This window comes from Microtus ochrogaster, linkage group LG4 (assembly GCF_000317375.1).
Source record: "Microtus ochrogaster isolate Prairie Vole_2 linkage group LG4, MicOch1.0, whole genome shotgun sequence".
In the NCBI taxonomy this organism is placed as follows: Eukaryota; Metazoa; Chordata; class Mammalia; order Rodentia; family Cricetidae; genus Microtus; species Microtus ochrogaster.
This window is the reverse complement of record NC_022030.1, coordinates 15,311,013-15,327,635: the sequence shown is the minus strand read 5'-3', so window position 1 is coordinate 15,327,635 and position 16,623 is coordinate 15,311,013. Positions and strand designations below refer to the sequence as shown.

At 38.0% G+C, this 16,623-nt stretch overlaps 1 protein-coding gene across 3 annotated transcripts in view; it reads left to right on the top strand.

The window, feature by feature from the left end:
- The first annotated feature begins 379 nt into the window (after positions 1-379).
- Positions 380-16,623, top strand: part of Shprh (SNF2 histone linker PHD RING helicase) — a 72,661-nt gene continuing 56,417 nt past the window's right edge. Inside the window, exons 1-8 of one of the 3 annotated variants that reach the window (XM_013351431.2) lie at positions 380-492; positions 2,456-3,102; positions 5,430-5,559; positions 7,583-7,801; positions 10,753-10,831; positions 11,794-11,944; positions 13,271-13,379; positions 13,911-14,167. In XM_013351431.2, coding sequence (XP_013206885.1) covers positions 2,488-3,102; positions 5,430-5,559; positions 7,583-7,801; positions 10,753-10,831; positions 11,794-11,944; positions 13,271-13,379; positions 13,911-14,167 — 1,560 coding nt within the window. In that variant the 5' untranslated portion in view covers positions 380-492; positions 2,456-2,487. Of the gene's footprint in view, positions 578-646; positions 892-2,455; positions 3,103-5,429; positions 5,560-7,582; positions 7,802-10,752; positions 10,832-11,793; positions 11,945-13,270; positions 13,380-13,910; positions 14,168-16,623 lie in introns of those variants that run through there. The other 2 variants (XM_026786177.1, XM_026786178.1) reach the window with 2 other exon arrangements.

Sequence of the window (16,623 nt, the reverse complement as noted above, 5' to 3'; positions counted from 1 at the left end):
ACGTTTTGCTTTCTTGTTAAATCAAACTCTTTTGGCTTAGTAGTTTTATCCCTATTGTGTAGATTGTTTGGGTATTGTAACTGTCTGACATCGTGAATTTAGTTTTACGTAAGCTTTCTGCTTTTTTATTAACCCCACAACTCATCCGGCCCGCTCTGGGAAGGAGCCCCGCCCTCTCTGGGGCTGGAGCCCCGCCCCCTATTTGGGTCCCCGCCCATTCTGCGTTTACTAATAGCATGATAGGCCGGGGAAAGAGATGGGAACAAACATCGCGAGACTTCAAAGGTCTTCCCACAGGGGCTTCTGGGACGGGACTTGCGCAGTAGCGCCCTTTGAAGCCAACGTGGGAGAAAGGGGCGGGGCGTCCCGCGGTGTCGCGTCCTGTCCGGCGCGTTTGTTTGGGCCCGACACTTCTACAGAGCCGGCTCTGCGGTTTCCGGCCTGGGCGCCCGTCTCCACCCAGCGCTCGGCGCGCGTGCGCGGCTCCAGCAGGTGTGTGTGTGGCGGATGTCGACCTGGGGTCTGCAGTGTTTGAGGAAGGCCAGGCCTAGGGGCTGGTGCTTGGGTACCGGCTGAGGTAGGCCAGGGCGGCTGTGGGGTCAGAGGTTAGAGGTCGCGGAGGGAGGTTGGCTCTGGGTCACCGGGAAATGCCCAGAGCTCCTGCGGTGCTCCAGGATCGGAGGCGAGAGGCCTTGCGAATTCCCCGGACTGGTCCCCAGCCCTAGCGTGGGCCGTGCCCGTCTCGCGTGGGACGGGGGCTTGCTGCCCACGCCCGCGTGCCCGAAGCCTTCCCTCCGGGAGCTTGAGCCGCCGGTGCTGGCAGCGGGCTCCTTTCAGGAGGGTGACCGAGGGGGACCGTGCGGTGCCTTGGACGTGCCCGAGGGGCTGATGGTGCGTGGGGCTGCAGGTGCCCGAAAGAGGTGCAGAGACGTGCAAGTTAGGCTCCCAGTGCTCAGTTGCCCTCGGCGACAAACTAATTGCATTCGCTTTCCAAACCACCCTGGCACCTGTGCACGCTGTGCCTTTCGACTCTGAAGTAGCTAGCGCTGGTTCATGAGGAGGTGTGGATTTATGGCCAGAGGTACCCTGTCTGAGGTGCATGCAGCGTTGTTCACCACTGGCCATTTCTACTCGGTGCCTTTTACTCCAGATGGCTTGAATTTATCTTGAGCAGTCTTTGTAACTTTCTCTACTACACGTTTGTCTTTGTCTTCTTTGCGCTTGGGTTGGCTCACGTCCCATTATTGCTGTCGCCACCTCGTTCTTTGTCTAAGGAGCCTCTCTTATTCTTATCTGTTGATCCAAAACACCATTGTGTGTTGTTGTTTCTCTTTGAAAAAGAGGATGTTTCGAAGGGATTTTAAACTATATAGGAGTCGTTCGAGGTTTGATGCTTTAGGATTGTAAAGCACACTGAACTTATTCAGCAGTGGTGTGCGTTTAAATACAACTCACACTTGAAACAAACTTTTATTTCCGGCTGTGTGAGGGGGTTGTCTTCTTAGTTTTCGCCCATCGAATGTAGTTTTATCATTTGTTTTCTTTTGTACAGTTAGTTGATTGTCTCAATGAAATTTTTCCAGTGAAGTTGAGTGAAACCTAATGGATACGTGAGATCATGGTTAATGTGTTCCTTACATATTAGTTTTCTCCTTGAGGTGACCAAATACCAGAGAAGAAAAAAGCTACAGGGAGTTGAGAGAACAGTTCGTCATGATGGGAGACACAGTGAGGGTGAGTCCGGCCTGGTGACCACAGGGTAGTAAGGTGGCTTGCTCACGTCTTGATAGGTAAGAAAACAGACAGGACAGGAAACAAGTCTGGTCCTTCAGTCTCAGTAACCAGCGTCACACTCCCTACGCCTTGGCCTCATCTAAAGTTTCCAGAACCTCCCAAAGCAGTACCACCAGCCAGGGATCAGTTCTAAAACGGAAGTCTCTGGGGAGCTTTTATAGCCAAATTATTTGGCTTAAGGCTTTTTAGAAATTTACCCCTTGTTTTCTATATATCTTTCTGAAAATTTCGGTCATATAACAGGTTTCATGTTATGTATAAGGGCTGCTAAGGAATGTACTTGGAATCACAGGGTTATCGTTGAGAGAAAGAACTGGGTTAGAATTCAGGAAATGACACCTTCACTGTGAATGGAAGTCATAGTCTTGTTTGTGAGATTCCTAGAAAATAATCCAGGAGAGGCCCTACTCAAGGTCATACCCGTTTGGGTTGTAAGCATGTTAATGTTTTTGTTTGAAAATATTTCTTCGTTAAAGACACATTACCTTTATATTGGTAACCTTCACGGTGAATGTATGTTGGTAATTGTGCTGGAGTTTGTATTTGCAACAGGCGGGAGGCCTTGCTCAGACTCTGGTGTATGAAGTGTTCTTTTCCTGGCTTGCCATAGTTTTCCAGTCTTGATGTTCTGCCTCATATCCTCTGTTTATTTGTCATTTAGAATTCATATTAAATAACCAAGAAAGTGTGAAAATGAGCAGCCGAAGAAAACGCGCTCCCCCAGTGAAGGTCGATGAAGAAAGGCAGCAGCAGCTGCACTGGAACATGCATGAAGACCTGAGGAATGAACCTCTCACCTTGACCATTGAGCAGCCCTGCTCCGGTGCAGACTCTTCCTCTGATTGCATCCTCATAGATGATGACCCTCCTGAAGATGTAGTTCACAGGGATAAGAAGAGGCGTTCAGAGGCTGTGAGCACCTTAGAATCCACTGAAAAAGAGACCCCTTTGTCTGTAAAGTTGAATGTTATAATTTCTCCCTATCATGTCGATCATTCTTGGAAAGCATTTCTGGGAGATTTTGCTCTTCAGCTTCTCCCTGAAGAGAGTTTAGTTGAACATTTTTCTGAAAGGAGTTTTGCATTGATGAGTTCAGAGTCAAGCAATCAGTTCCTGATCTATGTCCATTCAGAATGTAAAGATGCAGAGAAGCAAGAAAGTGTATGCAAAGAATCGGCTGATGTTTGCAGCAAGGGTCTTCGAGTGGAATCGTCCTTCAGTAGTGACATGTTACAGGATTTGGCTTGGCTGCAGAAGAAAAGAGGAATAAAACTTTATCAGAGACCAGAAGGAAGTCATACGATTAAGGTACTCACTTACTGTGCTGTGTTGTAAGGTTCCACATTAAAGTTAGCTTAGACAGTTTCAAAATCCAGCAATAAGTGTCTCATTATTCTTTCAAGGAATACTTTAGGGCTTTAAATAAACGTAACTATCTTCCTGCCCATCATTTATAGCCTAGACGACATTTTCCTGAGGAAATTGCCCTGAGTTTTCCTTCCTGCTTCTGTGCTCACTTACTTGCTTTGGTCCTTACCATCTTGCATTCTAATACCTTGTATTTTCAAATCGTTGTCTACTTTGCTCCAGAAATGATATGTTATGAATTAATTTCCTAATTATAGAACTTGAGTATAGCCTTCCTACTCTGACATACAACTTCCTGTTTGTTATGTCATCGAATCCTACCCTTTATCACTGTGCTTTTTTATCTTGCTCCAGAAATTCCAAATTAATTTGTTTCCCAAACAGATTCTTTCTGTCTGTGTTCCCTCTGCCTAGATTAATTTCTTCCCCTTCTCTACTAACTATATGTCATTCTCTGGTAGTCTGTTCAGAAAGAGTCTCATGCAGGGAGAACTTTCCTTAAGCCCCAGGCATGGTGTTACAAGCCCTGACCCAGAATATCTAATACCTATTTTGGTTTTGGTTTTGGTGTTTGTTAGTTTTCTTCTTTCAACTGCTTGAACTGCACTTAGATTTCAGATCTTTCATAATTTCTAAACTGTGAGGTAGTTATCTTCACTGCCTAATTAAAGTGCCTAGTACCTAACATCATCAGTAAATTTATAATTCATTTCAAGATGTGCATCCAGTAAGTTGTGTAAATATTACAGATCATTCAAATGTTCTAATATCAGCCTTTTTCTGTATGAACTCTAAATAATACCCATTCTTTCATGATAGATTTTTCTAGAGGCAGGTGAGATAATGCCGTAGGTATATTTTAAAAAGGGATTATATGCTGTATGCTAAAGGCTGAAGGAAAAATTCTGAGATGTTGCTTCATTTTTGTGTCTCTGAATTTTTTTTTTCACATTTCTCAAAAGCAATTGTATCAGTAGGTCTAATTATTTTTTTCTGGAGAGATCTGATGTATTCAAGATAGAATGGTCATAGACTTATTTCAAAATTTGAAGAATAAAGAACATTTGGAAGCATTGTGCAGCTGTTAACTGTGGACGTGAAACTCATAACCATACAGTTCTCTGTCTACTGATTTGAAGGACCAGTATTTTGCTGAGTGATAGCTGGGATGTAAGAGTTCATGGCTTGTGTGTATGTATTCTACTCTTGAAAGCAAATCTTAATCTCTTCCATTTTTCCTGACCTTGATTTTTATAAAAATGCAAATATCTGTCACTACCAAGTGAACAAAAGGCAAGTGTACACAGGCCTGAAATGTAACTCACTTGTCACTCTGTAATGTTCCTGGATTCTTCTATTTCAGCAGTAGAGATGAAGGATTTCAGTCATTAGGGAGTCTGGTGCCAGGGGAACTGGAGAAATAAGAAAGTGAATTGTCTATTAGACACTTTAAGCTGTGTCAGCTGCCTCATATGGACTTACTATTTTAAAAATGAGAATGTTTGAGTATAAACAAAAGTTATTTTTCCTAAATTTCTCTTATTCCTAAATATCATTACCTGTACTCAGATTTAGATATTTCAACTCTTATGATTCAATAGCTGCATTGTTTTACTTAACATTAGTCAAGGTCTGTTTTCTTCCACCTTTTATTTGATATTTGATCCAGTGATAAAGATTCCCAAACTTAATCACAAAAGAGTGAGCGTGTGTGTTTAGTTTTCTGGGAGATGCTTCATTGCAACAAGCTTCACTGCTTATTTAGATGCACTGGGTTTAGACACTAGTGACTTGGTGGGTAGAGTTGAGGTTTTTGTAACATTCTCCTGTGTTTGGTCCCAATTAAGGAAGTCTTTGTTTCATTTATGCATCATAGGCATTTACAGAATGAATTTATGAAATTAAAAATGTATCTCATGCCTATGGGGCAGACATTGTTAAAGCCTTTAAGAAATACTGAATATAGGGACTAGAGATATGGTTCAGTGGTTAAGAGCTCTGACTGCTTTTGCAGAGTACCCAGGTTCAGTTCCCAGTACCCACATGCCATCTAGTAGTCTTCTGTACTCCTGTCCCCAGGGACTCACTGTCTTCTCTTGGCCTCCACGGGCACTGTACACACCATGCATAAACAGATAAAACACCCACATACATTTTAAAAAAAAAAAAAAGCAACCTTTTTCTTTAGAAATAGTGACCTTGGAAAAGGTTTCCTTGTATCCTTATAAAGAATGGTATATTGCTAGTAAGACTTGACTTCTTTTTAGGTTGGAATTTATTTCTTGGAAGCGGGCCTAACAAGACTAGACTTTATGAGTGATGCAAGTTCAAGAATGAAAAAGTTCAATCAGCTCATGAAGAGAGTGATGGAAAAGTTATATAATTTTGTTATTCCAGGTAATTATTAAAGTAAACTTTACAATTGCATTTTGGGGTTGTCAGTTTTTCCTCAACTTGTATATATAATAACTTGAGAATGAATAATAAAAAATGAAGAAACTTAAATGATCTCCATATAGTATCTATGACAAAATCGTATCTGAAATGCCCTCACTGATTTGTTCTTTCACTATATTTGCTTAGCATTAGGCAAAGAGTTCAAGAAATGTTTTATAAAATCAATATACAAAGTCAAAAGGCAATCAAAATACATTTGAACTGGTTTGATTCTTTCCTTCCTTTTCTGCAAAATTCTGTAATAGCCCGAGATTGTTACTGCCTTTTAATCTACCTCACCTTTACAGTATGATAGAGAATCTCAAGAGCCAGGTTTTTATAAAGAGCAGATGACTTTGTTGTTTGTTGGTAGGATGTGGAATCCTTGGTTAGAACTGCCACTAACCTAACTAACTAAACTAAAGGCCTGTGAATATCAGAGAATATAACTCAATAGTAGAGACACAGAAAGCACTGCTAGCCCAGCAGTGGTAGACATGGACTGACTGCTGTGCGTTCTGCTGTGCTGCTGGAGACTCAGCGTGGATTTTCCAAGTTACGCTGGAGAACTTAGTATGTCTGGTATTTTGGTGCAATTTGTAGGGCATTCTGTCCCCCTATTCCTTTCCTTTGTTTTCTTTTTCCCTTTATGTGTCTCAGAACTGCATACATGCTAGGCAAGTACTGTACTTCTGAGCTATAGCCTCAGCCCTATAGAACATTTCATGTTAGAATGTTTTGAAAATCTGTTTTTGAACATGGTGGGTAAATTGATGCCATAGCTCATTCTTTCAAAACTTCATAATACTAATAGTAGTAAGTTATTTTGGAAGTTAGACAGTTAGGGAACAAAATATCTTGTTTTAGAATTAGAAACGCTATCAAAACATTAAGGGTTTTTTTTTAAGTTCTAAAAATTTTAGACAGCTATTGTGGAACATGCCTGAACTTTCAGTACTCTGAAGAAAACTTCAAGCTTAGATATCAATACTTGATTACATTAATTATTTTGTGGTGCTGATATGAAATAAATGCATAATTAAACACTGGTTATGAAAATCCTATATGATACTTTGTATTGAAAAGAATTTGTAGATTCTTCAGTACACTCTTTGTAACTGAGCATATTAGGTATGTTCTGTAAAACCAAGTAGTTTTACCATGTCCTCTTTGAGAACAGTTTGGAAATAAAAATGGTTCATTTCTTCACATTGAAAGAATAATGCAAGTGTGTTAGGGTTTTATTTGTTTAAGTTACAGTGTGAGTCTTATACAGGGCAGTTGTGTTCCTCCAGTGAAATGGGACAGCTTGACACAGATTAATGATTTCAGTATGTTTCTTCACTAGCTTCTGCTACTACCAGCAGCTCACTTTTTCTTCTTAGCCTGAAAAATTAATGAGAACCCTTATTTTAATAAGCATAAAAATAGGATTTTTATGTTAAGATGTAAAAGTGAAATAAGTTAATTTATAAATCACAGATGAAATACATATTCAGTTCTTCACAGTTACTAAATACGAGAACAGAACATGTCCGTTTCTCTGAGGGACTGTGACAAGTACATATAAATTGAAAAGCAGGTAGATTATAACACATAGTTATAGCCAAAGTATAAAATAGCAGATGGACAGTGAGGAGAACATTGATACCCAGCAGCATTTGAACTCTTTTAAAGAATGCATAGGTAGATACTTTGGGGAGAAGGGATTTCCAGTCAAAGAACACACAGAGCAGGACGGTGGAGATTAATGGGTGCTTGGGTCTTCCTATAAGGACCAGCAGTTAGAAGGCCTTATAGCACATGCACCTTCGTTCCCAGTCCTCAGAAGATTGAGTATTTTGGATGAGGCCAATCCAGAAAGTATTGTATTGTGAAATATTGTCTAAAACACAGAGTAGGAGGGCAAGGGTTTAATTAGAAAAAAAAATTGCTGTGGCTTACAATGCAGATCCTGTTATGAGTACCTTTGTTGGATATACAGATGTGCTGGAAGAAGATGAGGAAGATTCAGAGAGTGAACCAGAGAGCCAGGACATTGATGAGCTCTATCACTTTGTGAAGCAAACACACCAGCGAGAAACACAGTCAGTCCAAGTGGATGTCCAGCATCCTGCGTTAATCCCAGTACTGAGGCCGTACCAGAGAGAGGCAGTGAACTGGATGCTACGACAAGAGCATTTCAGAAGCGTTCCTGCTGGTGGCAAGTATAAGATGTTTAAAGAAGGGCTCACTGATCGGAGGCACAGTGCTGAAGATGGTTCAGAGTGGGTCATGTGCTAGGATGGGAATGCATTAAAAGTAAGAAGTTTAAATCATGGTTTCTACTTATAATCTTATTTGGGGAGGTAGGAGCAGGAAGATGAGGAATTCAAGTCATCCCAGGCCACAGTGTAAATTTTAGTCCAGCCATTCTGGGCTGTGAGCCATGCTATTGGAAAAAAATCACGACTTGTCAACAAAAGATTGCTTTTAGAACTTGATTAAGTACGTGTAAGAAACTTCCTAACTGGACAGTAAATGTTAGCAACAGAGTAGATTTATGAACATGACGAATTTTCCTAGTTTGTATTTTTTGATTGCCCTACAAAATAAATAAAACCAAGAAATTTATTGGAGGGATGTGCTCTAGTAATATTTTTTGTTTGTTTGCTTTGAGACAGTGCTTTTGTTTAGCATCCTGGCTGTCTTGGAACTCACTGTTTAGATCAAGCTGACCTTAAACTGAAATGCGAATACATTTTTCTGCCTACTGAACACTGCTTAAAATGAACAACATCAGGCCCAGCACTACTTTTAAATGAGTAGACAAATTTTGAGATTTTTTTTACACCATTCTATAAAACGAATTATTAACTAGTTTTGATTCTCCCTGTGTAGATTTTCTTAAGTTAGTGGCAGATGATATTACTTATTTCTCCCAACAACATAATTCTTTTTAAGTTTTCATTTTGGACAGTATCAGTTAATAGACAATATTATTTCTTACTCCTGATTCTTTTAAATATCAGTAGATTTGCCTTTTTCAAAAATTCTTTTTCAGCCGGGCGGTGGTGGTGCACACCTTTAATCCCAGCACTCGGGAGGCAGAGGCAGGTGGATCTCTGAGTTCGAGACCAGCCTGGTCTACAAGAGCTAGTTCCGGGACAGGCTCCAAAGCTACAGAGAAACCCTGTCTCGAAAAACCAAAAAGAAAAAAATTCTTTTCCTCGTCTCTATTTTCCTATCTCCCACATTCTCATTCGTTTATATTCTTTGGCATTCTCTCCCCTTGCTCTAAAATAAACGTCCAGCTCTTGAGTTGGGTACTCTTGCTCGACTTTCATGTCTGTCTGTTTCACTGCCCATCTCTCATGCAGTCTTGTCCTCCCAGTTATTTGCTTGGGAAATTGTTAGTTCTATAAAGTCCCACGAAACTCGTACTTTTTATATCTCTGTAATAATTTTCTTTGGATACATAATTTCAGAAAGGTATAATTTATACACAACAAAATGCTTTGAACTTAAAGGTTAAATTTGATGCATTTTAGTAAAAGGATTATCTTTGGAGTCAGCAACCAGTTTTTGTAAGCCCTCCACCACAGTGACATAGTATCTGTGAAAATCATCTCCAGAGTTGAGAGAATCACAGATTGAAAGGTTTCAGTGCAAGAATGGCTAGCCTGATCTTAGGAGAGATTAGATATTTACAGGGAAAATACTTTCAAGAATATACCTAGTTTCAGAGTTAGAGGAATGCTGTCAAATACATCTAGAATTTTTTATGGTGGCGGGGAGGAGGCAGAAATCCTTAATAAATAAATAAATTTAAAAAAAAAAAGAAATTTTGTCAGCTATGGTGAGGCATACCTGAGTTCCCAGTGCTTGGAAAGATTAAAGAGAAAGACTGGAGAAGGTTGAGATAAATGTAATACTTAAATATTACAGTTTAAGCTTTCTTCCTCCTCTGGTCCATATGATATGCCATTTGCAATTAAGATAAATGGTGGAGCCAAGTAGCATGGGTCTTTTGAGTTAAAGTTGCCTGTGATCCTCCTGCCTCCACCTCTTGCAGCAAATTCTACTTGCATAAACTACCATGACCCTGAGATTAAGGTGTGAATGCTCTACTAGTCAGGCTCTCCAACCCAGAATCTTTCTCCAGTTGTGCAAAGGAAAATCAGTTTTCTCCAGCAGAGTCTCATTAGCTATATAAAAAAGGGTTATTAAGGGCAGGCCCTTTGCCTAGCAGTAGGTGATCAAACACAAAATGAACTCAGTGACATTTTTTTGAGATTCTTTGTGTCATAATGCACTTAATGCTATGTCACATTTTTTTTTTGTTTGTTTGTTTTTTGTTTTTCGAGACAGGGTTTCTCTGTGGTTTTGGAGCCTGTCCTGGAACTAGCCCTTGTAGACCAGGCTGGTCTCGAACTCACAGAGATCCACCTGACTCTGCCTCCCAAGTGCTGGGATTAAAGGCGTGCGCCACCACCACCCGGCCATGTCACATTTTTTAAACCCTTACAAGTCCTTTTCATATATATTATAGTTTCCGGTTTTGTGCTTTTATGGAATTTCTTTGTGTGCAAAGTGCAGGCATGTGTGTCTGTGTCTAACTGTGCTTACTGTGCTTTTTCTTTGACTTCCTTCTGTTTGTTTTTATATTATTTTTATTATTTTTTTTTAAAGTTTTCTTTTAGATGTCTGTACTTGAATGAGAGAAAGAAAGGGTATAGGTCATGGTGGGTGGGAAGGAGCTAGGAGTTTGGGGAGGGGAAATCTTAATATATTGTATTTAAAAAATTGACTTGCAGTAAGAAAGAAGTTGCCACTTCTTAGGTGCTTTGTTAAAGGTAACTATATCAGGTGGAGTTGGTGCTGAGCATTAGTTTTCCTGCTGACCTCAGCAGAGTGTTGTGCTTCACTCTTCTGTGTTGTAACTTGCTTATATGGATTTGTACCAAAGCAAGGAAGCTGGCAAATGGTATTAGAAGGGTATTTTAAATGGAGAGAACCATGACCTTTTACCCACCTGCTAACTGAGAGGCAACTTTCTCAAGAACATCTGTCTCCTGAGTCAGCATCCCACACCATTCTGTTTTATTTTAGTATCAATATGTGTCAGGGAAATAAACCAAACAAAAACTCTTACATGGTTTTTCTTTTCTTCAGATAACTCCCTGCACTTCTTATGGCGAGAAATTGTTACACCTGATGGTTTGAAGCTCTACTATAATCCATATACGGGCTGGTAAGGCAAAATCTTACATGCTTGATTTTTAAAATATATACAGTAAAATCTGTGAAATTTTTGACACATGTTCACAGTCTTGAGGAATACTAAATTACTGTATTATACCAAGGGTAGATTGAGAAATAAAAGCACTTGTCATTTTTCAGTGAATGAATTTATCATGATAGCAGCTGCTGAGTTATCAAGAATGACAGAGACGGCTGAATATGGTGAAGCATGTACTTTAATCCCAGCACCTGGGGAAGCATGGGCAGGCAGGCAAATTTTTGAGTTGGAGGCCAGCTTGGTTTACATAAAGAGTTCCAGGGCAGTCAGGGATATATAGCGAAACCCTATCTCAGTGAGGGAAGGAATAAAGGAGAGATTTATATCTTAGGTATTATGTTATTTTGTTTTTAAAAGGCCAACTTTTTACATTTTCATTAAATTTATCAATTTGTAGATTAAAGAAATATACGAATCTTTAATCAGAATTAATAAGTCAATATTATCTTTTATAATTTTTAATCACAGGTTCATAAAAACCATAAAGGGAAAATTGCTTCCTTCTAAGATGTTATAAAATTACATACATTTATTTATTCCGTGGCCAGGGAAGGAGAGGACCTATGAAAGAAGAGGACAGTTGGCAGGAGTCTGTTTTCTCCTTTCGTGTTTGTCGTGCCTGGTGGCAGACAGTGTCCTTCGCCTGCTGAGCTATGTTGCCAGCCAGTATAACATTTCTCTGTAATTTAAACTGTTGATTATGTATGTACTAGCACCATTCTTTTTTCTACAAGCTTAGTTGTTGATTATTACTGTTTCATTCCTGTTTCTATGATTTGTGAATTTGAATTGTTTTCTCCTAAATGAATTTTCGATAAACTTAAAGTTTTATGCATTTCTTCTATTCTCTTTGGGAATACTAAGAAAGGACAGCATAACTTTTATTTGAATTCCTGGACTGTATTTTCCCTTAGCATCATTCGTGATTTCCCACATGCTGGACCACAGTTGCTTGGTGGAATCTTAGCAGATGAGATGGGTCTCGGAAAGACAGTGGAGGTTCTGGCTCTGATTCTCACGCATACTCGGCAGGATGTCAAACAAGACGGTCTCACTCTTCCCGAGGTACAGAGAAATATTGCTGTGCTCTAGAGGTGGGAACCTAGGGTGCTAACGGACCTTACAGCGAACATTGACTGTTTGCTTGGCCTCAAGTCAACCTCTTCTGTCCTTTGTGTAACAATGGCTTGTGTTCATGTTTGATTACCTTCAAGTAACTGCAAAGAATGGAACGCTGGTTACCTAGGTTTTTCTTGAGTGATGTAGACCAATTAGTAAATAGGGTATGTAGTAAGTTATCAACTAGTTAGCAGAGAACTTTTTTACAATTCTTCCTACTGGTGCTTCAAATATCTTGTCACCACTATATGGTCCATATTACTAGTGAATATTTTTAAGAACTGTCTGTAATTACAAATTTCAGATTCTGTTAAGTAGAATTTACTGTTTGACTGATAGCTTAGTAGTAATAGATTGTTAGATAGAATAGATTTTGTATAAATATATAAATTTAAATATATAAATTAGAGTTTGCAAAAATTAACTTCTTGTATCTCCCAGTAGTGAAACCTGAAGCCAGCACATTAAGCACTGCTGACTTTAACCCACTAATCCAAGGTTAAACTAATTAAGAACCTTCGGGAACCACAGACCCACAGACTTTATATGTATAGAATCTGTTGGAAAGTCCACGTATACAAAATAAACCTTAAGGATTTCAATAGTATATAGAAAAGAAAAATTTATATATATGAATATACTTTTATAAATTTATATAAATAGATATTTACATATATATGATGTGGGTATTTAGCAGTTAGGAGCTCTAATCTCTGGCTACTCTTCTGGAGGACTCAGGTTGGATTTCCAGCACCCACCAACTGAGCAGCTAACTTATTATCTATAACTCTAGCTCCAGGTGATGCCCCTCCTTCTTCTGGCTTCTGTGCGTACTGCAGGCATGTGATGCGCAGACATATATGCAAGCTAAATACCATTACACTTAAGACAGAAATAAGTATTTTTTTAAAAGACATTGTATATAACTGGAATTATTAATAACTTCTTTCTGAGATGTTAAGCTCATTACATATTTCCAAATTTATGTTTTATTATTATAAATTTAATGTGTCAGTTCTATTTTAAAATGTGTTTTTAAGTTACTTCAGAAATTCCCTACATTGGTGTACATTTGAATAGTGTACACAAAGAAGAAAATGATGGTTAGGTGCAAGCTCCAAAGTAAAATTGTTTACATAATGAATGATATTTAATCATCTCCTTCTTTTATAGTTATATACTATTTTCCATGTCTTTAATAGAATAACTATAAATGATAATTTAGAATACTGAACACAAAATATTTCAGCTATCAAATGTCATGTATTTCAGGGGAAAGTGGTGAATTATTTCATCCCATCTCACTGTCCCAGAGGAAAAGTAAAAAGCAGAGAAATCCAGGATACAGAATATGAACCAAAAGAAAAAGTTCACTGCCCCCGTAAGTATGGTCTCTTCAAGTAGCTTCTTATTCTGTCCTCAGAAAGGTAGTCATCATGGCTAGGTTTTTTTTCCCCCGGTTATTTGTATTTAACATAAGAGCATGGTTACAAGTTACATTAACAAAAATAGAGTTGGTCCCAGTACTACTAGTTTAGTCTATTATTATACTTCAGTTTTGTATATTTTCAAGTGTAGCTACTACAATTTTTATTAACAAATTTTCTTCAGCAATGGTAGCATAGCATATACTAGGGCATTCAAGAGATTTTATTTTTATTTGAATGATTGTTGTTTTATCAACTAGCAAATTAGCCTGAATAAGTCTTTGCTAAATTATTTCTATTACAGTAATTTTTTTTCTTAATTCAAGGTAAAATTTTATTACATATTCTTTGGAATGATACTACACTGCCCTAAGTCTTTTGTTTATTTTCTTAACCTAGTCCTTAATGTGAATTAAGATTAAATTTCATTTTATTTACTTTGAGTAATTCGCATATCCTTTTTTTCTGTCCATTTGTACATTTAGCTACACGTGTGATGATCCTTACAGCTGTGAAAGAAATGAATGGGAAAAAAGGAGTTTCTATTCTTTCTATCTATAAGTATGTCAGCTCCATATACAGATATGATGTTCAGCGGAACCGGAGTCTTCTGAAGAGAATGCTGAAATGTTTAATCTTTGAAGGTCTTGTGAAACAGATCAAAGGTCATGGTTTCTCTGGGACTTTTACTCTGGGGAAGAATTACAAAGAAGAAGATATATATGATAAAACAAAAAAGCAGGTAACAGCATTTATTAAGTACATATACTTGTAAAAGTATTTTTCTTTGAGCTGCCAGCTCATAAAAAGCCACACAGACTTACTTAACTATGAAAGCTTGGCATATAGCTTAGGTTTATCCCACTAGCTCTTATATCTTAAATTAGCCCATTTCTAATCATCTATGTGTTGCCACATGATTCATGGCTTTTATCTCTTTTCCTGTATGTCTTTTTCTCTGCATCTAGCTAACAACTCCTCCTTCTTCCCAGAGCTCTCTCTGTTCAGAAGTCCTGCCTAGCTATTGGTGTTTCGCTTTTATTCTGTCAGTCACAATAACACATCTTCACACAGTGTAAAGTACAATTCCACAACATTTCTGCCTTTTTGTCTCAAAACGTTCTTAACAGTAAAACTATATATAGTAAGACCAATTATCCGGTAAGAATTACATTTACAATGTCTAGTCCATTTGTATTTGACAAATTTAGAGAAAATATTCCATTGTCTATCTTGTCTTGATGAGTCCAAAGTTTTATACTTAAATCATTTTCTATATTTTAACTTGTATTGCCATCTTAATACTGTCTTTTTAGGCCTTAAATCATTTTCTTAGTGTAACATGAACGGGGCCTGCTTGTTGGGGTTTCTGTCCCTCCCAGTACCCCACAGCCGGCAAGCCCCAAAGAAAATCACACAGAGATCTCTAAAAGTTATAAAGCTGATTGGCCCATTAGGTCAGGCTACTTATTAGCTCTTGTTGCTTATATTAACCCATTATTCTGATCTATGTTAGACATGTGGCTCAGTACCTTTTTCAGTGGGGCCTATCCTGCTGCTTCAGTGGTCTGGGCAGGAGTAGGAGGAATCAACTTCCTCCTTCCCAGAATTCTCCTGCTCTCATTGCATCATTTCTTCTTCCTGTCTTGTTTTTCTACCTATACTTCCTGCCTGGCTAATCAGCGTTTATTTAAAACATGATTGACAGAATACATACAATTCTCCCGCACCATCTTAGGTAAACTATTCAAACTTTTGCCTTTCAACAATATAAAATTACATCTCTTATATTTCTTTTCCTAATTTGGTAACAAGGAGAACTGTAAACCTATAAATATCTAATCTTTATTCTCCATCAGAGACCCTAGAAGAATAAAATATTACCTGAGTAAACAAGAAGTACAGAGTAGACAATTTCCAAAACTAAGAAACAATTAACATCTGGTTGCCTGGACAGTCACCCCAAGGTGAATTCCTTTGTAATTTTAGGCCTATGGGCCTAAAATATCTGACAGACATTTCTCTGAAACAGGAATTATAAGGCCTGTACTATCTTGTCTTGGCAAAGTTTGACAGTTGCTTTCTTTTGTGTCCTGTTTTTCCAGTTTGAACAGCATACTGTCAGCAGTTGAGACAAGGGCAGTTTCTTGCCCAAATGACTAGCTTATGCGATGAAGAAAGCAAACTCCATATGGAGGTTCTTTGATGCCCATTGTCTTTATTTGAAGTAATTGGTGCTGCCAGGAATAGACGTATCTCACTGTCATGAAAAGCCTTATGTAATTAAAACATTTTAAGTGCCATATTCTGTAGGTAGGTTTTTGAAATGTTTGAAGATCACTTATCTATCTAGAATATATCTCTGTATGACTTTGAAAGCATATCTAACAGACTATAAGTTTGATAGCTACAGATGACCATTAACCTGCATTTCTTTACTATCCTAAATAGCTTTCAAAGACTAAAACTTTGCGTTACATTTTTAAATAATCTGCATAGAAACAGTACCTTAAACAAGAATAGAAACATATATACCGTAAAACAAAATAACTTTAAATTTGTATCAATATATAAAAGTCTATACCAATGTAAAATACTCGAGACTAATGGTTGCTTAAAAGTAGACTCACTTTATATCCCATTATTTCTATACTATTTTCCGCTTTTTCTTTCAGAAATAGATCCCTGAATCTAATCTCCATTTTTAGTTTTGTTTTTTTTTTTTTACCATGACCAATAAGAACTTGTAACCAACCTCCCTAAATAATGACAAATATCTATAACCCACCAAATGACCAAAAACCACCCCCTTACCATACAGAATAGATGGATAGATCCTACCTTGACACTAATGCTTTCAAAATTTGCAGGCAAAAATCAAAGTGAGGAGAAACATTAAGACAGTGACTTATGTTTTCTATTTTCTGAATGTAAATGTCACAAAAGTAATAACTATTTTAGTTACCATGGAACCCAGAGAAATGTGGTGGACTCATTAGAAATACGAAATGGGATGAATTCTACAATTAATTTCATATGTCTTACAGTTTAAGATAACCTGTCTATTATTCAATGCTGCCTGCAGTTACAAACTTTGCTCCCAAACTTAGAAATGTTAATGCCTCAAATTTATATATACCTATTTATTTATGTTTCAAGTCTTTTTATATAAAGTTATCCTGTTCCCAATGCCATCAT